The 24,090-nt window shown below is 38.2% G+C and overlaps 1 protein-coding gene across 4 annotated transcripts in view; it reads right to left on the bottom strand.

Moving 5' to 3' along the window:
- PLA2G4A (phospholipase A2 group IVA) overlaps positions 1-24,090 on the bottom strand; it is an 86,079-nt gene that overhangs the window by 10,565 nt on the left and 51,424 nt on the right. For all 4 annotated transcript variants that reach the window (XM_052800984.1, XM_052800986.1, XM_052800985.1 and 1 more), the window contains 7 exons: positions 17,726-17,862; positions 13,572-13,794; positions 12,023-12,137; positions 7,667-7,804; positions 7,262-7,354; positions 4,317-4,388; positions 2,062-2,304 (listed from right to left, as the gene is read on the bottom strand). In XM_052800984.1, coding sequence (XP_052656944.1) covers positions 2,062-2,304; positions 4,317-4,388; positions 7,262-7,354; positions 7,667-7,804; positions 12,023-12,137; positions 13,572-13,794; positions 17,726-17,862 — 1,021 coding nt within the window. The remainder of the gene's footprint in view (positions 1-2,061; positions 2,305-4,316; positions 4,389-7,261; positions 7,355-7,666; positions 7,805-12,022; positions 12,138-13,571; positions 13,795-17,725; positions 17,863-24,090) is intronic.

The raw sequence follows: 24,090 nt of genomic DNA, 5'->3' as shown, positions 1-24,090 counted from the left end.
ATTTATGTCCTTTTTGATTCATCTATTTCTCCTTTGGAGAGTCTGGTAATAAAGAGAAAGTCCTAAAGCAATTCAGACTTCTCTTTGTACTCAAGCTGTTAGGTAAACTGCTAGTGGTAGGAATAAATATGCAAAGCTTAAATGCATCCAGTGCCTTGGTAATACATAGTATTTTAAATTTACACCAAAGTTTCCTTTCTATCCCCTCCTCTGGGCTCCTAGGCTCTTACACATATTAGCAAAATTCACAGCATTGAAATGTGGATACACCTATCACACTACTGAATGATTAAATTGTGTATTAACTACTTAAATTTCAAGGGGTTTTTAACTGTTCTTGACCATAATATTGCAACCAGTCATAGCTGTTAGATTTGAGTTGTTAGTTCAGGTTTATGAGTGTGGGCTTCAGCTAACATTAAAAAAATTGCAGTTATGTCAAACTTTTGCCAGACATTTTACCCAAAGAAATTTCAGGCACTCAAAAGTAATTGTCTCAGAGGTGCAGGTTCATTCTGTCAAACCAGCATTTTATTTCAATTAAAATTAACACTCAGGAAGTTGATAGTTGATCCTGAAGATTATCCACATCTTAATTATGCAAAATTCTCATCAACTGTCATTTTTTCCAACCATAAATTTACTGCCCACTTTCCTGCCTCTTTTACAACTACTATAAATATTAAGATTACCCAGTTGTAAACACCTCTGAGATGATAAAAATATTTAGAAAGTGGAGTACAGATGGAAATTACTACACAACCACTGAAAGGGATTTGTTACATTAACAAATACACATTAGAGCGCATCTGCTACTTAAGCTTTTAAACGACATCTGGTACTTACTATTGCATAATGACCAGCTAGGACAATCTTTTTCCTCTGAACAGAAAATAAGGGCTGAAGTGACTACTATTATTACGAGGGATGGTTGGCAGTGCTGTGCTGCTACACAAGAATATGGAGGGACACCGCTTTCAGAGATTTGTAGTTCATCAGCTTGATGTCTGTCAGTAGTAATTCATAATAATCCAGAAGCATTACAGTTTATATCACAGAAACTGTATGTGGAAGCTCCACCAAGTATGCATCTTCGCTGTGACATAACTTCTATAGGGCAACTCACATCCTTAACTCAGTGCTCTGCTGTCTACTGAGGAAGAAAAAAAAAGCACCAGTGCCAGAAGAATACTAAGAAATTAATTGGCTTTCACTGAGAGGATTGTAATGAACACTGTCTATAGCAAATCTTCAAAATACTAATCAAATGTGATTCCTAATTCTTTGCAGCTACTGTTCCAGACACCATATACTTCATGGAGTGGGGGAAGATATTGAACTTCTTTTGCAAATTAACATTTTTCTGAAGTTCTTATTTTCCATCTGCATTCCTGCTTCCTGCTTATGCCAACATGACATGTGGATGCATCTACACATCAGTCACACATGAAATGCGAATGCACCTGACAGATAGTCACACTGGGAAGAACATGGTGACAGCAAAGCAAGGATCTACAAGTAGAGAAGTGTGTTGTCTCTGCATATTTTCCAGAGGAAGACAAAGACAGAAGAGCTACAAAATTTTTCAAAAGGGAAGCCCTACAGGAGAACACAGAAAGGTTTTATTTCCACCAGAAGGCTTAGCACCAATAAAAGAAAAGGAACAACACAGGATACCCTTTGTAGAAGTCCAAGAGAGTGAGAAAGTGGCCTTAATGAAGGGCGCCATACACAAAAGCAGCTTGGTCACCTCTGCAAGCAATTCCTCCAAAACAAAGAGCCACTTCCCTTCCAAAAGATACTGAGTGTTCTGCACACTCTGACAGGGGACAGGAGAGGTAGGCAGCAGACAGAAGTCACTGTGCAGTGCCCTTTGAGACACCCAGTCACCTCACAACCTCTGCTGCTCATCAATGGTCCTGACTGCCACTACAGAAACGTTCTCCTGCCTTCAGGTACGTGCTGTTGTAAGCCTCATAGTTCCATGTTATCCCAATGAGAACTCACTGTTTCTGGTTTTACTAATGAATATGCAGCAACATAGGCTTTCTGTGAACTAACCTGCAACAGCTGCATCTAGTTCATCATCCTCTACCGACTCCTGAGTAAGAAGGTCTGCCAGAGGAGAGAGCGGGTAACAGCTGTTGAGGTTCAATCCCAGCATGAAGTTGTGCACTTTCCCAGCACGCCCTTCCCTGGTGTTGAAAAGGGCACTATCACCCACCAAAGCCATCAGCATTCTCTGCACCCAGCTTTCTTGGCTGCTGTTCTGATATTCTTGATTTGCCTCAGCATTTTCAGTGCCTGTAGAGGAAAATGAAAATAACCAATGGTGAGACAGTTAACGTATAAAGTATAAAACCAAGATTTCTGGGTCTACTAAAATAAAGGACCTATTAAAATAAAAGGGTCATAGCCTTCTTTCAAGGAGTCATGGACTGAACAAAGGAACTTTGCTGCAAAAATTTCAGAGAAATGGAGAGAAACCATCCTCTTAAATTCACAGGCCAGTGAAACTTTCCATCTGCAGTATAGCTGTGTGGATGTGTCCATCAGGCAAATAGACTGGCAATGTGTTAGATGACCTCAGCTGGACTTAGTTAGTCTGGATGTAAAGGGCAACGAGCATATGGCTTTATCTGTGCTAGCACCCAGAATGCAAACTCTCCTGGGCTCAGGGAACAGACTTGAGTTGCCAAGTTCTATACTCTATGTAGACCTAAATTCATCTGGATGTGTACTGATACCCTTCTCCATCCTTTGCTGATTTCTAAAAAACTCAGCCTTCCTTAAGAAGGCAAAGTTAGTCTGCATGAAAGAGAATACTATAGCATGGGAATTTTAAAATATCTGAAAATATCCTTACAGTAAACTGTAGACTACAATCAATATCTGGTTTTAATTAACTAAGGAGTACAATGAAACATCCAGACTTAGATGTCTATAGCTAGACGTCACAGTAAAAATGACTTGGATTGGCATCACCTTGCATTAGTAAACTGTCAAAACTTGACTTTTTGGGGTGTTTTGTAGAAGAAGATAATTCAGGCTCAGGCTCGATCCTTTAAATCCAGCACTGAAATGTGCCTCTAATCCAGGCTTTAAAGGACTTGATTTATATATAAGTAGAGAGAAAGCAAGCATCAAACACCGCAAAGTTTAGAGGTTCAACATCTGTACAATAATATTCTATAGAAGTGAGAGGCATTACCAAGTGTTTACAAATCACAGATTTGTAGGTTGTCCGCTATGGCTACAAACTATGAGAGAAATGTAGTGTTTTGTGCTGGCTGTAGTGCTTAAACAGGAAATCCACAAATAAACACAAAATGTGGTATCACCCTCTCCCTATTATTTTACACATAAGGGGAATTGAAGAAGTAATCATTCACTGTCCCATCACACAAGATTTTCTTTTCTTGTTTTAGATCCTAAAATTACAAAGAGCTGCATTCCCATCTTTGCTTTAGTTGTTAAAAACGTAATCAATTTCTTCAGGTGAAAATCACTGCTGTGCCCAAAAGTATCATCAAATACAGAAAGCATTATTAGGATCAGAGTCCCTGACCAAAATCACAGAAATTCCCAGGTGGTTTAGGTACCTAAAGATAATTTTCAGTAGGATCTTTTCTTCCCACTGCCTAATGTTCCCTTGTGGTTGTGCCTCTTCTGGGAAACTGGATTTGGGCATTGTTTAAAATATTGTGCCAAGCACTAGGAATTTCCTGTATCAGATGACATTTGTAAAGGTGCTAGAAGACATCTATGAACACTGGAAACACAAAGTAAACCATTCTCAGTTAAATATTTGATCAAGGAACCCTTGAAAACAATGGACAGTGTTAGTTTGCTGGGCTCGTAACAATTCGAAGACGCCTCTGAGCTCAGTAGCTTGCTGACAACAGACTTCTGGAGATCACTGGCTCAGCAAGCCTGATTTTTGGGTATATGTGAAATTGCAGACCTCTGCGAAGCACTGTTGGGCTGACACCAAGACTGAAGATGTGTGGTGTGAGAGAATCATTTGCTCATCAGCTTGAGCAGGAGGCATGAAGTCAAGCCAAAGGCCCTCCTGAGGTCTCTTGTTCAACATTTCTCTATTTTGCTGAGCCACTGGCTCCTTTAAGATCCTTGGTCTAGGTAATTAAGTTTTACCATTGGTATAAATGAGAGCAGAGCTCTCAGTTATAACAGACTATTGATAAGACTAAGGAAAACCAGCTATGGCTAATTACCAACATCCACAAACTTGACAATGCTACACGAAAGCTGATGAAAAAAGTAAACTATGAAATAAAATATGAGGATTTCCTTACCTTTTGGATGCTGTGATTCATCTTCACTGTCTGAACTGTCATTGCTTACAAGGTGCTTTAGCCTAATATTCTCTGTTGAAAGAAATATAAAATTACTTTAAACTGCTAGGGTTTAATTGTCAGAACAGCTAAGAATTTCAAAACAATCTGAGTCATGGAACTATCATAGTCTTCATAACAGAAAATACAGCTGAAGAGATTCGATCTGCTGTGGCCATCTCTATGTTCAGAATCTGATCAGAATATATTGGCTTTAGCCTGCAATTTTTGCAAAGCTCCTGCACTAAGCAGATTAGCCAAAGGGCTGAGAAAACAAAATTTAATCCTAAAGCAGTACCTACCACTTACCTCTGCACCACATATCTGACACATTTCATTCACCTTGATTAAAATTTAGATGTATAGCTTCTGTCCTCTCAATAACTCCTAGTAAACTAGGAAGACAATGTTAATTTCTGCTAATTACAAAAAAAAAAAAAAAGTAACACTTAACCTCATTCATACATATATAAATGGGTACCCTTAAAAATAGTGGGGGAAAAACAAAGGCCAAGATGGTTATGAAAGTTCTACTGGATAATGTGTGAAAAATAAAGGCCAGTGCAGTTACATGGGTAGCAAAGACAACAGTTTTCATCTCATAACATTAAGTGAGAGAAATAAAAACAGAAATGAGTGAATTTTCCTGGCAAAAATCTGCGTTTTGTTAGGGTTAACAGCTTTGTTTCCAAAACAACCGCAAAGTCATCGTTAACTGTTCATTGCTATCTCAAGGCATTATTTCAAAGTCAAAATGAATACTGAAAAAGCAACACATTCCATTGCTCAGGTAAGATTTGTAGTGGAGGTGAATTCATGTGCGAATGGATTATAGGCTGACAACATTATTTTCGCTAATTATGGAGAGAAGCCCTTCTTGAAACACAGTAAATTTCCAATGTTTTATGAGCAGTCTCATCTTCGAAGCTTATATCCTACAGAGACTGGAGACACAGGCTGGATTCCAGTGATGCAAATGTATCCAAGAGAAGACTTTTGAAAACTAAAACCCTTTATTCCCTAGTATAATGTATGCTAGGAATCACCTCTAACTGAAATTTGAAGCCAGTTAAAATAAACTGAATGAGGGTTATTTCCTAATGAACTTGAACATTGTTTTTCCCATTAAAAATTGAAAAAAAAACCCCAACTACTTTTTCTCACAGAAGGATAATGTAGATGTTGGTCTCTGGTGGCATACCCCTGCTTTGGGCTGTAATTTCCAACAAATGCTGTAATTTCTACCAAATGCAGTATCAAAACAATGGCAATTACACTTGGCACTTTTTGCTTAAGTCTAAATCTAATTCCTATAAGCACGCCTGGCTGAAAGAGAAGATTGAAGAGAGAGTCACCATACTATCAAGTGTAAAAAACCACAGCTTTACTACCCTTGGTAATGAATACTGGATACAGATGACCACCACTGTTGCTTTTTTCCTGAAGAGGATTATGCCCTTGTAGACTTACATACAACATTGAAAAAATCCCCACAGAAACAGAAGAGCTTAGTCATCGTGTATTTTTCCTTAAATACAACTTCTTTTTAATACTCAGTGGGTCCTCAATCACTACTCAAATACAGTTAATGGACAAACACACATCAAAGACAAACACGTACAAATTCTTGAGCAATGATGTAGGAGACAGGTCAAATAAAAATTAGTGACCAAAAGAGGAAGCTAACCAACAAATGCAATTTTTGGACATCAAATCATTTCTTTAAAGCAACCCCTATGCAAAATTTATTATTTACTGCTCTAGGTGTGATTTACACATACTGGGTGCAACACTGGCTCTTCTGATGTTCACTGGCATTCTGCCATTCACTTTGGTGGTACCAAGGTTTCATTGGGACATCTTCAGCTCTGGTAATAGATTGTGGTTCAAGTCACATTAGTATTTTCATATCTAATCCCACACCAAACCATATTTTTTAAATTATATGTCAAATGAGCCACACATGAGAGATAACATTCTGTCTCTCAACATTTTAAAAAGCAGTAACACAGACTTTTCCACTACCAAATTTATTGACAGAGATTCTCCATTAGTAGGTGTTAACACTCATGAGTTGTATCAGAAATATGAATCTGGAGGCACAGGTCTCATTTTCATCCATAAATAAGTACATTATCAAACAACTGAATACCATCTATTAGGAGGCAGAGACAGCTAAGGGGCTTGGGGTTTTTTTGTTGTTTTTTTTAAATTAACTCAATGTGCATTTTCTCTCCACACTCTTCAGAAAAATCTGGCTGTCTAGTACAATTTATTTATTGGTTATATATTTTCCTGTAATGCTGTCTTCTGAATAGGTAAAAAAGTATAAAAAACCCTTTCATTATCAACTGCGTTCTCGAATAAAACACAATAAAGTCTATTCAAACCAAGCTACAATTCTTTCCTTACAGTCATTATGCCATTTGTGCATTAGGAATGAAAACGAAATCATTAAATTAGTAAGCAAAGGAACAGATACCAACAGGTGACTTGTGGTTAGAATGGAACAATCTAACAATCCAGAGATGGTAAAATTTGGGTTTATTTTACTAATCCCTTGAATAATACAGTCCAGTGTCAGGAGACTACACAAGTAACTATTCAGTATTTGCCAGCTTCTGATCTCCAAAACTAGCATAACAACACAAAAAAGGGAGTTGGATTCTTTTGACTTAATGAAAACAGTTGGATATATGCATGTGGCTTTCAGTACCTCTGATACTGGATCAGAAACAAAAGTGAAAGAAAGAAAATTACTAGCCCTCTTTCCCTGACCTCATCAGCATCTGGCAATGTCAGCAATTAAAGTTACTTGAATTCCACATTCTTAAAATTACTACCAGCAGAGTGCCATCCTTCCACAGAGAGTGCACTGAATCTTACTAGTAATTGTTTAATATTACCTAATTCTTCTTCCATGGTGGGACCTTTATTTTGAGAATTGGAGACGCCAAGCACTCTGTTAAATAATATAGAAAATGCACTGCCCCAGACGCCTGAAAGGGAAAAAGTAAACAATAAATGGAGGCAGTAGAAGAAAAAAAACATATACTGCACTGTTTAAGCAGTTGCTTGCTCTCTGAACACACCCCTGATTTTGGAACATGCTAAGTCATAAGTTCAGATGTACACACCAGAATCGAAAAAACAGGGAATGCCAATCCATGTCTGTGAAATCTTTCAAATGGATGTCTTCCGACAAATTGAGAACTCTATGTCTTGTCTCACACTTTGTGTGATTGCATTTAGAAGCCCTTGTCCATGAACTGCTGAAATTATTTTAAAGTCTCTTTCTGTCACATACTCACCCATCAAGAAATGCAAGGGATTTTCATTATACTTCTTCACCACTGTCCCCATAAAAAATTTGCTTCCAAACAAATCAGGAGACATAAAAGTGCCATACTTTGCCATACCAATCTCATATGGACTGAATTCCACCCAGTCTGCAAAACAAAAAACAAAATGGTGCTTAGTTAGCAAACTCAACCTGAATAGAAACAGGATGACAATACATAAATGAGTGAAACCTCTATCCAAACAAAGAAATTTTAGTTAAATGGGAAGCTAAATAACCAAGAGGAGTATCTCCTAGGTTGTGCAGAAGTCAAAATTTTGATTTCAAATGAAGGACAGTCTAATGTCTCAGCGGAAGAGGAATTCTTATTCTCATTCTCTCTCGTCGCAACAAACTTCAGTGAAAAAATATGAGCTTGTAAAAACAGAAGTATAAAAGTAGCGATCACGAATGAGAAAAACAAAATGACATCTGGTTTTCATCTCATGCTTCAATATGATTCCCTGTCACATGAAATGCAACATGGGTCTAAGTTCCAAGTTTCTTTTCTTTCACTGTGATCCTATGAAAAATGTGGAGGGCAGTGACAAAGGTGGAAGAAAAATTATTTAATATCACAAAAGTTGTGAAATATTCTAGGAGAGGCATTTGGATTCCAACAAAACCTAAAGTTTCTAGTGAAATCCAATATGAAAAAGCAAAGCTGAGAGGCAGCTGAGAAACTTACTAATACCAAACAGTGCCAAACATATTTTTGAAAGTACATGCCATTTTGTGGAATAGAGAGCTCAATAAAAATACGGAATAAAATGTTCAAATGCATTTTCTGATCTTAGCAGAAAATTTCAGAACTGATTTACATTCTACGACATATGACTTTTTTTAAAATGGATTTTAGCTGATTTTGAAATATTTTCTTTGATACCAGTGGAATTGCTTACATCAGAGAATTCATTTCAAAAAGGGAGAAACAGCAAAAAATACCCTACATTTTTAGTATTTCACCCATTCATCCATTTTATCTTTGATATTTTTAGTACTGATTGATTTGACTGCTTCTATAAACAAATAAGAAATAATTCTGAAATAGAAAGGCAAAAGAAACAGCTTTGAAAAGTCCCCAAAAGTCACAGGATTCCATCCATTCCTCAAGATATTCAGTGTTTCTCTTGAAATGTTAAGCATCAGGTTAACCACTCGTCCTGAAAAGGAAAGATTTAATCATGACTGCTGAGAGTTTTGTTTCATGGGGCAATGCTTATCTATGCTAAGTCAAATACAACATCCTACTTTCCAAATAAACCACCCACAAATCTTCACATTTATTGGAGCAGAAGGAAATTCCTTTGAAGACCCAGTCCAGGAATTTAATGGTATTTCCCTTTAGATATATAAACAGGAATTGGCAGACATATTCAGAACCATGTTGACAGCAAAACTGAATTTAGAATTAGAATTAATTTAATCTGTGATAGCCCGCTTTCATTTTGTATTTGCACTGAAGAAGGTGATTTCTCAAATCGCATATCCTGCTTAGGGAAATAAGATTTCTGCTTTAAAATTAAAGGGCTTCAGCATTAGCTTCTGCCATTCCAGAAGCTCCTTGAGACAGTGGCCATTTAAATGAGCAGGACTTGAATGTCCCAAGAGACGAGAACTCTATACCAAGAGAAATACGTAGTGTTTATATCCCAGTAAACCAGGCTAGTTTCTTGGCTGTGGCTTAATCCAAAATGTAAAGTCAAACCTCTCAGCTGTGCTCACTGCATTTTGGATGTGGCCTTGATGTAAGTTCGATCATAACTCTACACTGCTTCATACAAGCTGAAGATGCAACAGATTTTTCCTGTTCTCAGGATGGAAGGCAGAGAGGTAATATTTTGCCAACATTAAGCATTTGGCAGATTCAGGATTGGGCATACATACGCATGGACTGTATTCACACATTGAGACCGGATTCACTTTACAGTCCAGCCTTGCTGCACGCGGGCAGATCAAAACCACATACCCAATCCGTATGTGTGATGAACATGGCTAACCAAGCACCGACTGAAGGATCCCTCTGAAACCTGGAGCATGGGATCTGAGTGCTAAGTATCCATACCTCAAGGCAGCCCTGCTTCCCAAAGGAATTCTGTAGCACTTACTGGTATGGAGCAACACACACACTCACCTTCTCACAGACATAAGTTTACTATCATGATTTTCAAGAGCAAAACCCCAGTCCAAATTTTGACTGGTCTGGCATTGCAGCAGCAGCAAAGCTGGTGAACAAGGCTGTTAGGGGATGGAAGCACACAATACCAAAGCCAAACATTAAATTCCACTCCCCTTTTTAACACTGAATATCAGTACTTTCAGGTAATTTCTTATCATTAAAGAAGCTATAGAAACTAAAAAAAAAAAAAAAAAAAAAAAGCTGTCTTTAACTAAGTCACTGTAATTATGTTCAGTTAAAATGATTACTGCAGTTCTGGGTATGGCCGGCGCCACCTGGGTCAAAAATGCTATTGGTAGAGAAAACATGCAGAGCCTGGGGCATGAAAGCTATTAGCAGCTGCATGAAATCTTGCACCATCACTCCAAGAAGGAATGTTATCTGATATAATTAATGCATTTCAACTTGAAACAACATTAAATATCTCACCTACATCTATAATCTAGTAAATAAGAAAGTTTAAATATTTCTGTTCAAAACTTACTATATATTTCACATCAAGAATAGCTGTTCCATTCTAAAAGGAGAAAAAAAGCTTACAATAGAAATGATCAATATCTAGCATCCTATATAATGATATAGATGATAGCCTCAAAAAAGCAAAAACAAGATCCATTGGCAGAAGCAATACCTTTTTTAGACCAATTGGTAAGGCTAGAGAAATTAGACCAGCCTTCAGGTGCTTCTGGTCTTGCTTAGAGAAGGTCATTATTAACTGAAGATAATTTTGTTTTTCAAACAGTAAATAAGTAACCCAAATAAAATTTTTCAGAAAACAGAAGCTCATCAAAAACCAAAATACTTTATTTTCAAAGAAAAAGGTTTCAGTTTCCTAAGGAGGAAAGTAGACTTCTCCCATGAAAAATTTAACCTAATTTACAATCTCATTTTCCATTATGAACAAAGTTTTGACAGCAACTGTTCCAAATAACCTTTTTAGGAAATGTGGATACAATGTCTGACTTATAAACCTCAGGCAAGTCACTTGGTGTTTCCCTTCTCAGTCTTATATATAACTATATAGATATACTTATCCTTTTCTTCGTACAGCATCTAGCACAATTGGACCCACTCTCAATTAAGGCTACTAGATGGGATTAAAACCTATGGAATAAATAAAAGCAAAAGCCCCTTTTGTGTTACCAACAGTACTTCACACTGTGCAAGAAGTAAAAAAGAGGTACTATATCTAATTTGTTTGTTCAATTCTAATTTCACTCTTCTTAGAAAGAGGAATAATCCTGTACGACTGAAGACATTTCCCTTTACCTGTTTGATAAACTAATGTTAAGTAGCTTTCTGCCACTGGAGAAACACCAGCTTTCTTTTCGTCTTGACTCCTGCAATGTACTTAGCTACTTCATGGATAAGCAATACTTTTCAATTGGTAGGAAATCTTTTTTTTTTTGTAACATATAGAGAACAAAACTTGGCCACCACTTAACATTTCACAGAAACCTAAAGAGGCTGTTATGGTGTTAGACTTATTTTCAGGTAAAAAAAAAAAAACAACTTACAAAATGGTCTAAGAGTAAGTCTCCAAACCCAAGAATGATGGAGAAATAAAAGGCCGTTGACCTAAAACACAGTCTGTTTGTCTTTCCATGGACAGGAAAAGAGGCATCTTCAAAGCCAAGAAAATGCTCAGTGGTATGCCATGACGAATATGTCCATTTGATGCCTGTTCTCCACAGCCCTGTAACCCTGGTGTAAATAGTGCACCAATCGAATAAGTATCCACCTACCTAAGTATGTGATCCCTTATCCCTGAGTAACTTCTTGTTATCAGACTCTACTGTCAGATTCCCAGAAGCCGCTGAACACCCATGTGTCCATTTCCCAGTCATTTTTTAAAACTCCTTATGAAGTGCCTGATATCCTTCAGCATCACAGCTTCCTATTCTTTTTATAAATTAAAATCTCCCTGTATTCAGTTCATAACAATGCAAATTTTGTTAAGCCCCAAAGAATGTTTCATATCATGGCAAATTCCTTCCTAATCCTTGCCATAAGACTAATAATTTCAAAGTGGACCAAGCTGCAGGATACAACTATTCTCTGAAGTATTAAAAAAACAGGCTTTTTTTGGCAGCGATGCACTCCTCTCTTCTTTTCACAAGTGACTCAGTACACAGATTGAAAACATACCTGCAAACATAAGCTCTGAGACATCTGGTTTGACATGGAGACAGGTAAAGAGTGGGAGAGCACATTGTGCATTACTGATTTTCTCTTTCATGTTGCTCAAAGTGGTGTCCATTCTCTGCATGAAAAAGAAAGACATTACCTCCAAACGGATCCTATAAAGGCCTGCTGATATTTGGGAGACTACTCATTTCTCTGAAATTCTCAAAGAGAAGAAAAATGGACAAACTCGGTTACTTCCAAGAAAAACAGAACAGAATAATTTGTAAAAGGAAGTAATCTGCTTGAATGCCTTTTAACTGCACAATTCAGGAAGGAAGGAGTGGGAGAAGACATGATAGGAAGATGAAATAAGCATGTGTTATAGAATCCAAAATAACATGGCCAAAAAGAAAACAGTAGTGTTGGACAAAGCAATTTCTTTCCCTCTGCTACTGTAAAAGACTAAAACAAGGAAAAACCCCTCTTAGGCAGAACTGCCATTAATGACCATGTAATGTTTTTCAATCTGTGCTGTTTCTGAAAAGTCAGCAAAGATAACTAAGAAAAGCAAATGGACTATTAAGAGGCTTACATTTGCTAACAAAGGATCTGCATCTCCCCCAGAAAATATTCTGGCGTCTGCAATCTAGAAAGACTGAAAGTCATTATGACATAATAGTACTAAAATGTGTTATCTGTGAATAACCAAGACCCTTATTTCCATCTTTCCCTGATTGTGTCAGGTTCAGATTTAAGCTAAACGTCTGTGCATTTGTGTAACTCCTTAGTAAAGAGGGACTTCTAACCAACACCACATGATCATTAACACCCCTTCATGGTCAGAAACTTAGCTTATATATCACAATTACTAAAAGCTGTGTTGCCTGTTTTTCAGTATTTTAAAGTGTTCAAAACCTAATGGCAATGTATCCTCATGAAAGATACAAGTGTATAAAACATGTCTGTGAATCTATTAACACATTTTAATCTTACCATAAGACCAAATCCAAATTCTGCTCACCTGACTCATTTGAAGTCTGTGTGCCTGATTCAGTCAATTAGGATTTTTCAATAATAAAATACAACAGTATGAAGACCTCCTATTGTCCCATTTCTCAGAAAAACAAGTAATAATAAAGACGTGGATCTTCCACCTTGAAATTAGTATTTTTTTAAGCAAATGCTGCTATTCTTATAGCAAAATGTGCATAAAGAGGTTACACCACTTTGTAATTTTTTGTTGAAATTGCTTGAGCAGTAATTTTAATGGATGATACACAATGTTAAGAGCTTGCTACAAGTACCCAGCAGTTGAGCTCATTTCTGTTGCACATAAATGCATCATGTTTTCCTAGCTCTTAAAGAACTGAGTACCATTCAGAAACATATCCCAGAGCAAGGAAAGCATTTTACAAGTTTTTTATCCAGTATCTGTTCAGCTATAACTTTAAACATTCCTATTGCTAAACATGCTTTGTTAAATGTTACCGAGGTCGTTTCAAAAGAATAGTAACAGCAGTTATTACACAATAGTTTCACAACTCTAATAATCATAAAAAAATGAACTCACATTATGGATAAGTGTTTCACCTATTAGCATTCCAAAGATGTCTGTGAAGGTGACAGGCTGCCCTGAGCTTTTCTTATTCCACAGTGCTTCAATGTAGCGTTTGACTTTCTGAGGAGTGAGCAGCAGAAGTGGGTTGTGACTCACAGAGTTCATCAATTCTTGATTAATCTCTTTCGGTCCTTTTTCTGGAAAATCTGGGTGTGAATACAAAGTTGACATGTACCTGCAATGGAAAATAGGCTCTGTTAGTATCAAACCCTGGTTCAATGTCAGCTGCCTGAAATGTACAATAAGCTCATAAATAATTTAATACAATTACTGATTAAATCAGATTAATTTACTCACCATTTATACAGTAAATTGTCATTTCCTTTTTCTCAAGGCATAGAAAGCTAAACAATTTGTTTTATAAGGTGTTCCTCATTTATCTGTTTAAGGGATAATGGACAGAATCATCATAAGCTGAAAATAGAACTTCTCAAGTTGTCACAGTGCACCTAAATTTGGCAGACTGGAGGTCCTGTAAGTATATACATGCAGTTCTTTCACTCTAAGATGTACCTCTCTCTGTCACTCTCCAGTTCATTATCACTATTCAAAAATTCCTAAAATATATTAGTATATGGTATGCTTTCCAGGATCTAGATGTTTTCATAATAAGGTGAAAAACAATAACTACAACCTGTGCAGAGATTTAATTGACTCTGACAATTCAGAAGAGGCCTATCAGGCAAATCTTGATTTTGTCACTGAGTAACTCTGGAAACTGAAGTTTTGTTTACTCAAAACAAAGTTTAGACACACATGCAGACAACTGTGGTTTGCACTTGCTTGGCTTAAGTAACACTATGGGTGAAAACTCAAGATAGGCCATACTAATCTACTAGACGCTCATTTCACTATTATTTATTCAACTAGCTGGCTCAGGTATACATACCATACTGCAGGCCTAATTCTGCACAGCAGTGAGATACACACTGTGCACGCTTGGCCCTGAGATCACTGCCTGGCAACTTACTTGACAGCATGATGAACCCTGTCACATGCATGATGTAAGAACTTGATTCATTAGTCCTTATGCAGTCTCTAAAGCTTAGCACGCACGTCAGCTCATGGGTGGAACAAACACAGCAGCAAGCTTCCATGTGAGCAGAGAAAGGAAAATGCAGGATGAAGAATTCAGTACAAGGTTGAAGCAAGATGACAGAAACCATCAGGGAGGTAAGTGCATTGCTCCAAGGTTAGGCATGCATCGAACAAGCGAAAACCTGCCTCTCCCACCGGGAAAGGAATTCTCCACCCTCCAGAAAAAAGAAAAGAGCATTATTCCCAAGTAATAGACTGCATGGAAAAAAAGAAAAGAAAGGAGTGCCAAAGTGTCAATTTATTTATTCATCAAGCAAGGAACATCTGAATAGGTGACATCACCAAGACAGCAAAAGCAAATTTGTTCAAATACAACTGTTTCCAACATATGTTTCTGGCTGAATCAGTTCAGATAACCTTGCCATTTTAATAGAGATTTTATAGGTTTACATTAGATCAACTACGTATTCACACCTGGGTTTTCCCAAAAAAGGACCTCATGGCCAGCTGACTGACATCTTTTCAGAACATGGACTACATACCATTCCCTAGAAACACAGTGAAAATTTTTCACACTACATTGCACTATTCAATTGCTCTTCATCCAGCCAAATGGTATCTTCCACTTTTCACAAATTTGACAAAAGTACATCCAGGTCTCTCAATAGACAGTGATAAATCTGCCCCCCCAACCACTAGTGATAGAAAACCCAGGTTCCAGGGATGCCAACCTTCTATAGTCCCATCTAAGCGAGAAACTTACTCTAGTTCATAGACACTTCTGGCACTTCAAAACCTTCTGGCATGCTGAAAGCTTTCTATCTAGCCTGGGAGGGAGGAAGTAAGCTTCACACAAGTGAAAAGTAATTGAAAAAAAGCCACACAAGGAATGGAACAGATCATTATCTATTTCAAAAGAGTTAACAACTTTGGGGTTAGAATATTTCCTTAGAATGTGTGAACCAAAATTCATGTGCTTCCTTAAACCAGGGGATAAAACTCATCCCAGGCAGATTCCCTGCTCATTTATATTTAGCTATTCCAACAAAAGCCTTTTTCCCTTACTCTCGAAGAAATGAGACATTCATATAATCTTGTAATTTAGACTGGAAAGAACCTCAAGGTCTCTATTCCAAACTCCTGCTCAATGCAAAGCCAACTTAAAAGTCGGATCAGGTTGCTCAGGGCTTTGTTCAGTCAAGTTCTGCTTTCACATGAAGTATTCACTGAGTCACACAGACAGAGGATGACACCTTACCCAGACTAGTCAAGTAAGGATGGGGCAATACATTCCAGTGCTTGACCATTCTCACTGCAAAGTAATTTTCCTAATAGCTAATCAAATTTCTCTCGCTGTAATTTATGGCAATTACTCCCTGTCCTTTCTCTGTGCATCTCCAAAAAGAGTCGTCTTTACAGCTACTCATTAGGTAGCTGAAGATAACAGCAAGATCTCCCACCACCAATACCTTTGCCTACTCCTCAAGGCTGAACAAATCCAGCTGCCTCACTTTCTCATGTGCTCTAGTGCCCTAATTGCCTAGGTGGTACTCTGACAGAATTAATCCAGTTTGTCAACACCTTTCTTGTACTAGGTGGCCCTAAACTGGATTCAGATGCAGCTCCAGTATTCAAACTGGTATGGTTATGATAAAATCGTATTTTGTGACATTTGGGATACTCCCTTGAAAAGTTCAAAATTTTCTTAGGATGTAACATCCTCTACTGCAACCTCATCCATTGACATTAAAACCAAGTTTTAGACAAAAAAAAAGGTCTGCAATTTTTCACTTAATGAAAAAAATGTAGTGTTAAGGAGTCTAAACAGTTAAGAAATTTGGACTGAATTTGTCAAATGTCTTTGGCTGATGAAAATTATACAGCTTTTAAATGTTACATCATTTCATTTAAGAAACATCAAAACAAATAGTTTCAACATTTGTAATAAGTGTAATTTAGGACAATTTTTATAAAAGCCAAGAAGACAAAAGGCTGCAGGTTCATAGCACTGGGCAGAGAAAAGAGAAATCCTCTCATTCAGAAGAGTAGTTGAGGCAGACATAATACTGGGGTTCAAAGCATTCTCCTGCCTACAAAACCCTAAGCTCATAATGGCCAGAGAGTGCCTTTCACACAGTGATGTCACTCTGATTTTCTCCTGTTGCTGTTATTCCTGTTAATGGTCTGAAGTATTCATTGAGTCAGACAGAAGGACATCATAACTATTTGATTAGGGCATTCTCATTGAGACATCTTTGAAGATTTTTAGCCCCATCTGATAACAAACTATTTTAAAAAACAATGTAATTTCTAAATTAAACAGTGACAATAGGAGTGATACAAGGCAATCCATAGCAGGATGCCCTGCAGCATGGCAGTCAGTCGGTATTCACTCCTACAAGCTGAAATACATCTGCCCAAACTTCCTTATGGTAAGAAAGAATCAGTGAACAGGTCCTAGACATCCCCAGTGAATCCACTAAGAAGAGGACTAATGAGTTTAAAATGGAGCAAAAGACCTTTCAGTGACTTTGAGAATCTCTGAAAATTTCCCCAAAAGTATACAATCCATTTTGGGTTGAATGAGTCGTCATCTTCAAATCGCAAAGAATTTTTTTTTTTTTCATTTCATCAGGAAAATAAAACAACACAAAAATATTTTGGATTTACACCAAGAGCTTGAATTCTTTATTTTTTGGTTATCAAGATGACAGAATCAGTTACACAGTCCTAGTACATACAGTATTGGCTGTTGATACAGAAATGTGGGTGCATATGTGTAGCACCTCTTTGCATCCATTCCTGCTATCAAAGCTCCTAGGAAGATCACCTGGAGACTGAGCTGTCCTCACCCTTCAAGGCATTCTGAAACACCTCCACCAGCAGACTTGCTCCACTGACCCACTATGCTGCAAGATAGCTGCCTCCATATGTCTTTTCTGTACTGATAGCGTATGCCTAAAATTTGCTGTGAATTATAACCTTAGAAATAAAGTCAAGTCTCATGAAAATTCATTCTTGAACTTCCTGAAGAAAAACTCAAGAAAAACAAAAGAAAAAACCCTTACCATGTGGATCCTGAGAGACCAGCAATGTAAGTCGCACAGTCTAAAATTCCTGATTCATAAAGTGCTTTCATGACTCCAGCAAACGCTACCATGGCACGAAATCCACCTCCTGAACCCAATATCGCTATCACTGGTACCTGCATAGATAAGAATAGCATATCACCACAACAATTCTGATAAAGACTTAAAAGCAGTAAATAAACAATATTCATCAGTCACTGGTCAAACATACCAGCCTTGTGCAATTAGTAGGTCACCATCCAGAGATCCTCACAGCAGAGAAGAAACCTGTGCTTTTCCAAACCTGTGCACAAAAGTTCTAACAAACCAAAAAGAAGGTATTCTGCAGTCTTTTAGTGGTACATGTGTAAGAGAATGGCAAGATACTTTAATAAAGCCCTTTGAGATATGACTTTTAAACACTGTACGTAGAATGGAACAGTACTGTAATCCCACCCATGAAGTTACCTGTCCCTCTTAGGTTCTCTGGGCCCAAGGGCAATGTATAATATCTGTATGTCATTTACTCAGTCCCATCTGCTTCACAAAGAGCTGGATGGCAAGAGTACTTTTGGATTGCAGTATGGGAGGAGAGCACTGCTGATCATAAGCAAGGGAAGCCAGGAACCAGCTGGCAGCATGAGAGGTTCTGCCAAGGTGGAAAACTCACGGAGGGGCAGAGCAGACTTCCTTCCAGCTTCCTATTTATCTTGTACCTAGGGACCATGAGCAACCAGAAGGTGCAAAGCACCTGGCGTGCAGGGACATAAAGGGAAGCTAAATGTGCCTAGTACCCATGTAGGCAAGAAGGAAGATATGACTGAGGCAACACAAGGGCAGGAAGAAAGCATGAATTCCCAGGAGAGAGGGAGCTGCAAGCATGCTACTTCTGGCAGTGAGAGAAGTCTCCCCTTCCACCTGCAGCTCTTTGCCTCGTTTCAGAGCCCTGGTGACAGAGAAGGAACAAATGCTGTCAGGGAGGATTTTGGACCAGATATCACAGGTTACTGGATAAGAAACAGTGCTACAAAGTGACAAGCACAGTAGCTGATGACTCCCTCTTCCATGGGACACAGGCCAACCTGCCAGCCAGACTGATTGTTTAGGGAGGTCTGCTGCTTGCCTAGACTCCAGATCCATGGTGGCATGGAGAAATGGCTGAGTCTCACCTGGCCTTCCAGATGCTACTCCTCGCTGGTCAACCATGTGGGCAACAGTGATAGAAGCAGGGAAGAGAGACCCTGAGCAGACGAGAGGTGCTCAGATGAGCAAGAATAAGGGGCACAGGCACCCGAGGCTGTAGCCTGGTGACTTGATCTTTCTAGTCTGGAAGAGGAATGGCTCAAGCAGATGCTATCAGGTGCAGGTGGTGTCACTAGTGAGACTCTTGGCTTCCTGACCATGAAGCCTTGCTTGCTGGTGAAGACAGCCCATGGGAAAATAAAGAATCCACCTGACCAAACAGAGTGAGGAACAAGTTTATGAACAGACTTGCTAATTTAATGAGGAAGACTTCAGACTAACTTCAATGACAGGGACCTAAATGAGCAAAGGGTGCAAATGTTGCAAATGCAGGAGGAATGCATGGGCTAAAGTTAGTAGTGAGGCCTGCATGTTCCTGCTCAGAAGGAAAAGTGTTCAGAGGCTTACCTCAAATGTCTCTATATTAATGAACAAAGACATCAAAGAAGAAAAATTGGAAGTTCAAGTGCAGTCACAGGTCTATGACATAATCAGAATGCCACAGACTTGGTGGGACAGCACACATGCCTCGCACACTGCCATGGATGGGTGGAGGCTGAGAAGATAGGTGAGGAAAAAGGGTGCAAGGGGGCTGTCGTCTACAAGAAAGCAGCTCCTTGATTGCACAGAACATCAGGATACAACCAGAGACACATCTTTGGGGAGCTTCTGGGTAATGATCAGAAAGAAAGTAACGGCTCTGTTATATTGTACTTTTTATTCACTACTACTTGCTAACAGGGCACAACATTATCACTGCGCAGAATCCTCCATTTTAGATTCCTTACAGGCACAGAAAGGTAATGCCTGATTTCTCTGATTCTTCTGGTCAAGTAGTAATATATATATATTTTTTATATATATATAAAATAATATATATATAAAGTCAAATACTATCATTATGACCCTCTTTAGCATCCTGTCTACTGAAATAATGTATAGAATTTCAAGTTCAGTTCACTCGCACAGATTTGTGGCACTGCTTCAGACCTTAAAATACAACCAGTAAGTCTACAAATTGGGTGAATAAACCATATCAGGTCTCAGCATTATTAAGTTGTTGCCCCCACGATGCCCTGTTACTTAGAACCCTAATTGCCTGGTATCTGAAGAATTAGAATTTATTCGAAGGCGGCACCACTTGTAGCAAGATTTCTAATAAAAATATACTCAGAATTTCTTTAGAATGTCTGTCCTTCTTATCCATAATCCAAAATAGAGAGGATATTAAATATATTTACTAAATAAACTATTTAGTTACAAGACCACAGAAATTTTTAAAGCAATCCAAACACCACCTTTAATCCAAATTATATCTTTGTAACAGAGCCAAAAGCAGTAAAACTTACTAATCAGAAACAGAAGAGAGACAAAGAATATTTTGGCTAGGAGTTTAAAAACACATTTTATAATAAAAACATCTGATATTATTATATAGCATGAAGACAGTCTCAAATTTACAGCTACCTTGCAAAAACTACAGGAAAGGTAAGGAGAAATTATGTGTATCTGTACACCTACTCAGCTACCAAGAGATAGCAAAGTGAGCAAAAGCAGACCCAGTTACAAGTGACACCATATTGAATATGTATCTACAGGGGTTTTATTTTATACTTCTTTTCTTCTTACTTCCCAGCCTTCCCAGCCCCGACTTCAAAGCCATTCCCTTCCACTGCATAGTTTCCCCAAATATCTAGAAAGAAGACAAAATAAAATAAAAATTCACTTGCTACCATCATCAAGTGTTTTAGACTAAGCAAAGGTCCCATCCGGTTCCCAGTTTCCAAAACCAAGAAGAATTTTCCACCATTCAATGGTGATAAGGTAACAACCTCTTGGTTGTTACGAAGCATAAAAAGAATTACACAGTTGTGCAGAAAGCCCCTATCTGATCAAACTGGTAATCAGTCAAAAATTTCACTGAAATGCAATTTAAGGTGCCAATAGATGGGATTAGTTATAAGAAAAGAAACCATGTGATTTCAGTTTCTTTCTGCAGTCTCCACACTCCAAGCCATGAAACTCCCCTGCGGACTGACAATGCACAGTCACATGGAAATGACCAAGCACAATGACCAAGTAAGTAGAAACATTTCTCAAGGCTTCCATTCCTCAAAAACTGCTTATTCTTGATGCAGTAAGATTATTTGATTATCTTCTTCATAAGTGTTAAGCTTTAGTAATAGAAACCACAAGTATTTACTGGCATCAGCATTCGTAATGCACCTCCAGAGATAGCTATCTATCAAAAAAATGACAAAACAAAGGTAAAGATTTAGGACATGCCTGTTTTGTTAAGCCAACACCCCAATAACGGAGCAGTTGCTTTGAACAGAAAAGCCACATTACTAATCACAAATTTAATAATGTACGTTAGGCTTTGAAAGCTCTTTACAAACACTACCTAATTAACCTACACAGACAAATCCCAACAGGATGAAGACGGTGGTTTGCAGGTGCAAGCCTGGAAAAAGTATGTGAGAACACTTCCAAAGCACCACTATTCAACAAACCTATTCATCAGTGAAGTGGCATGAGCACAAGGGAAAATCTGAGTTTTCTTCAGGATGCAGAGAAATCCGCAAGGAGGATCAATAAAGAATGTCAAGAAGAGTCACTAGCATCCTGATCGCAAATGCTTCCTGTATACTTAATCCACAGACATTCTGGGAATCATAGATTCCTATACTGGGGGAGGGCAGGAATACCAAGAGGTAGGTGGATGTATAGTATCTCGTCATTTCCACTTGATACCAAAGCAAAGCATGAAGAACTTCAGTCGCTACTTTATTTCCAGAAATGAAATTCAACGGATGAGCTCTAGAGCAGAGGGCAGCAGCTTAAGTAAGCTTCCCACAGCAAATAAAGCTTTTAAATGATGAAAAAATAACTGAACAGAAGAATCTACTGCACTTTTACATTAATTTATTTCAGCCAACTGAATACAAGTTGACTTGTAGGCATAAGTCAGGTGATGAAGGTTAAGAGTCCTTTCCTGCTTTGCAGAGGGGAAGGTAGAGCACATTTCCAAGCAGGTAGGTTTGTTAAAGCAGCTTTTTAGCTGAAATTCAGTTTCCAACACATTTAAGGGCAAGAAATGAAACAATTTGAAATTACATACACTCATCTTACAAGTTGCCCTCTAGGATGAATAGGACAGAGGCAGGGGGGAAGTAGCAGCAGACAGAGTACAAAGGGAAAAGAACAAAGAAGCCATCTCACTACTGAGAAAGAATGGAGAAGAGCTAGGATACCAAGGCATGCACGCTTCTCCATGTATGCAGGCTGGAGCTGATGCACTCCACTCTTTGAGGTGCTCTGAACCTGAAGTCCTTTGTACATGATCAGTGAAACAGGGGCAGAGGTACTAAACCCATTCAAGCAGGTTAGTAAACTTAGACCAAAAGGGTAAGTGACTCAAAAGAAAGTGATGTGGTGAGTCAACAGCAAAAATGTGAATTGAATTCAAAAGTCTTGGAGACAAAAGTCCATTGCTCTTATCCCTGGCCACACTGCCACACTCAATTCTATATGGTTGCGCCCACTTCTGAACAACCAAAAGGCCATGCCAGCATGGCTTTCTTTTCCCCATGGTTGGTCTGCATGGCACAATGCTGAGGGACCCAAGCTAGTTTTGAACAGACCAGCTTAGATATCATCCAAACAAACTCCACTGAACAGGATTTAACAACGCTGATGAAGTGTTTTGGCAGTACATCTGTACTGTTTCTAGGATCCATGGGGCACTGTACTGTGTGGACAAGCTCAGCAGCATACAGTTCCACTTCGATCAATGGGTGCCTCATCTCAACGCGTGCTGATTGCTTAATCACCGAACTGGGCATGAATGTGAAAAGGATTTGGGAAGCAAGATATGTTTTAAGAAAAGCGAGCTCTGAAAAAGGCATCTCAATCATATTTTCTAGTAGTCTGCCAAAAAAAAGATACAACATACTACATCTTGTTTGGGGAATGAGTGGTGCAGATGGTTTTATCCAAATAGCCTGGAAACACAGTGCGCAAAATCTGGACAAGAATACCTGTGGTGGAAAAAAAATTGCCATGGGGTACACAGATGATTATTAAAAAATTGTTCTGCAAATCCAGTCTTAGAGAACTATATGCGTTCTTTAATTGATTATGATATTTCTATAAAATTGTTTAAAGCAAGAAAAATTATAAAAATAAACCGAGCAAATCTCATCCTCTGTGTTTTCAGAATCTGCCTCAAGATGAAGCGAGGAAATTTGGAAGTACTCACTTCCCCATCCAGGGATGTATAATTATTTCACAGGTATTAAAGTCTCATAGCATCCCTGCAAGGCACACGTGTTGCTATTCACAGATGAAGAAACTTAGGTGAACTTTAAGTTAAATGACTTGCTTAAGATTAAACAATGACTCACAGGCAGCTAAGAATACTCATTATGTCTCCCGACTTCTGATGCCATGTTAAGACTACAAACATCCTATAAATCTTCCTGCTATCTTCCATCTGTAGCAATAAAAGTGAAAATGACAGGCTACAAGGACAAAACTCTATTTTAATTTGAACAAAAAGGTTTTTTTCATTGCTAGAAGCAGCTAAAAATTCTGACAAGTCAGCTTAGAAATACACACTTGGCATGTGAAAAATGGGAGGATCACATTACCTCAGTCCTTCCTAGGGTTGATAAGCCTACAATTAGAGATTACTGTCTGGTCTTGGAAGATGCAATTTAACTGATAAAATTTCCATATTTGAGACAGTGAGGGATACCAAGGGAAGATGATGACGAAAAGAATATGAAATCTTACCTAGCATTTACAATAATTCATGCACACATACCACCTCCATAGAACTGATACTTCAGGCACTGAGTATCACTCCAGTTCTAACTGGATCTTGGCAGAATATCTGCATCCTTTCTGAGGAAGATATTATTCTGCTGTAGAAGATCAGACCAATGTCACATTCTCAAATATCTACTCTGGTAAGATTTGCACGTGTTAAGATTAAAATAACTGAACAGAAAATTAAAAAACCTTGAAAATGTTCCTTCACAATATGCACAATTTATATCACTACAAACAAAATATGTACGACACTTGTCAAATTCTTTCATCTTCCTCAGAAAGCTCAG

Source organism: Harpia harpyja, chromosome 11 (assembly GCF_026419915.1).
Source record: "Harpia harpyja isolate bHarHar1 chromosome 11, bHarHar1 primary haplotype, whole genome shotgun sequence".
NCBI classification, from domain to species: domain Eukaryota; kingdom Metazoa; phylum Chordata; class Aves; order Accipitriformes; family Accipitridae; genus Harpia; species Harpia harpyja.
The sequence above is the reverse complement of the archived record's forward strand: the minus strand, read 5'-3'. Positions and strand labels throughout refer to the sequence as shown.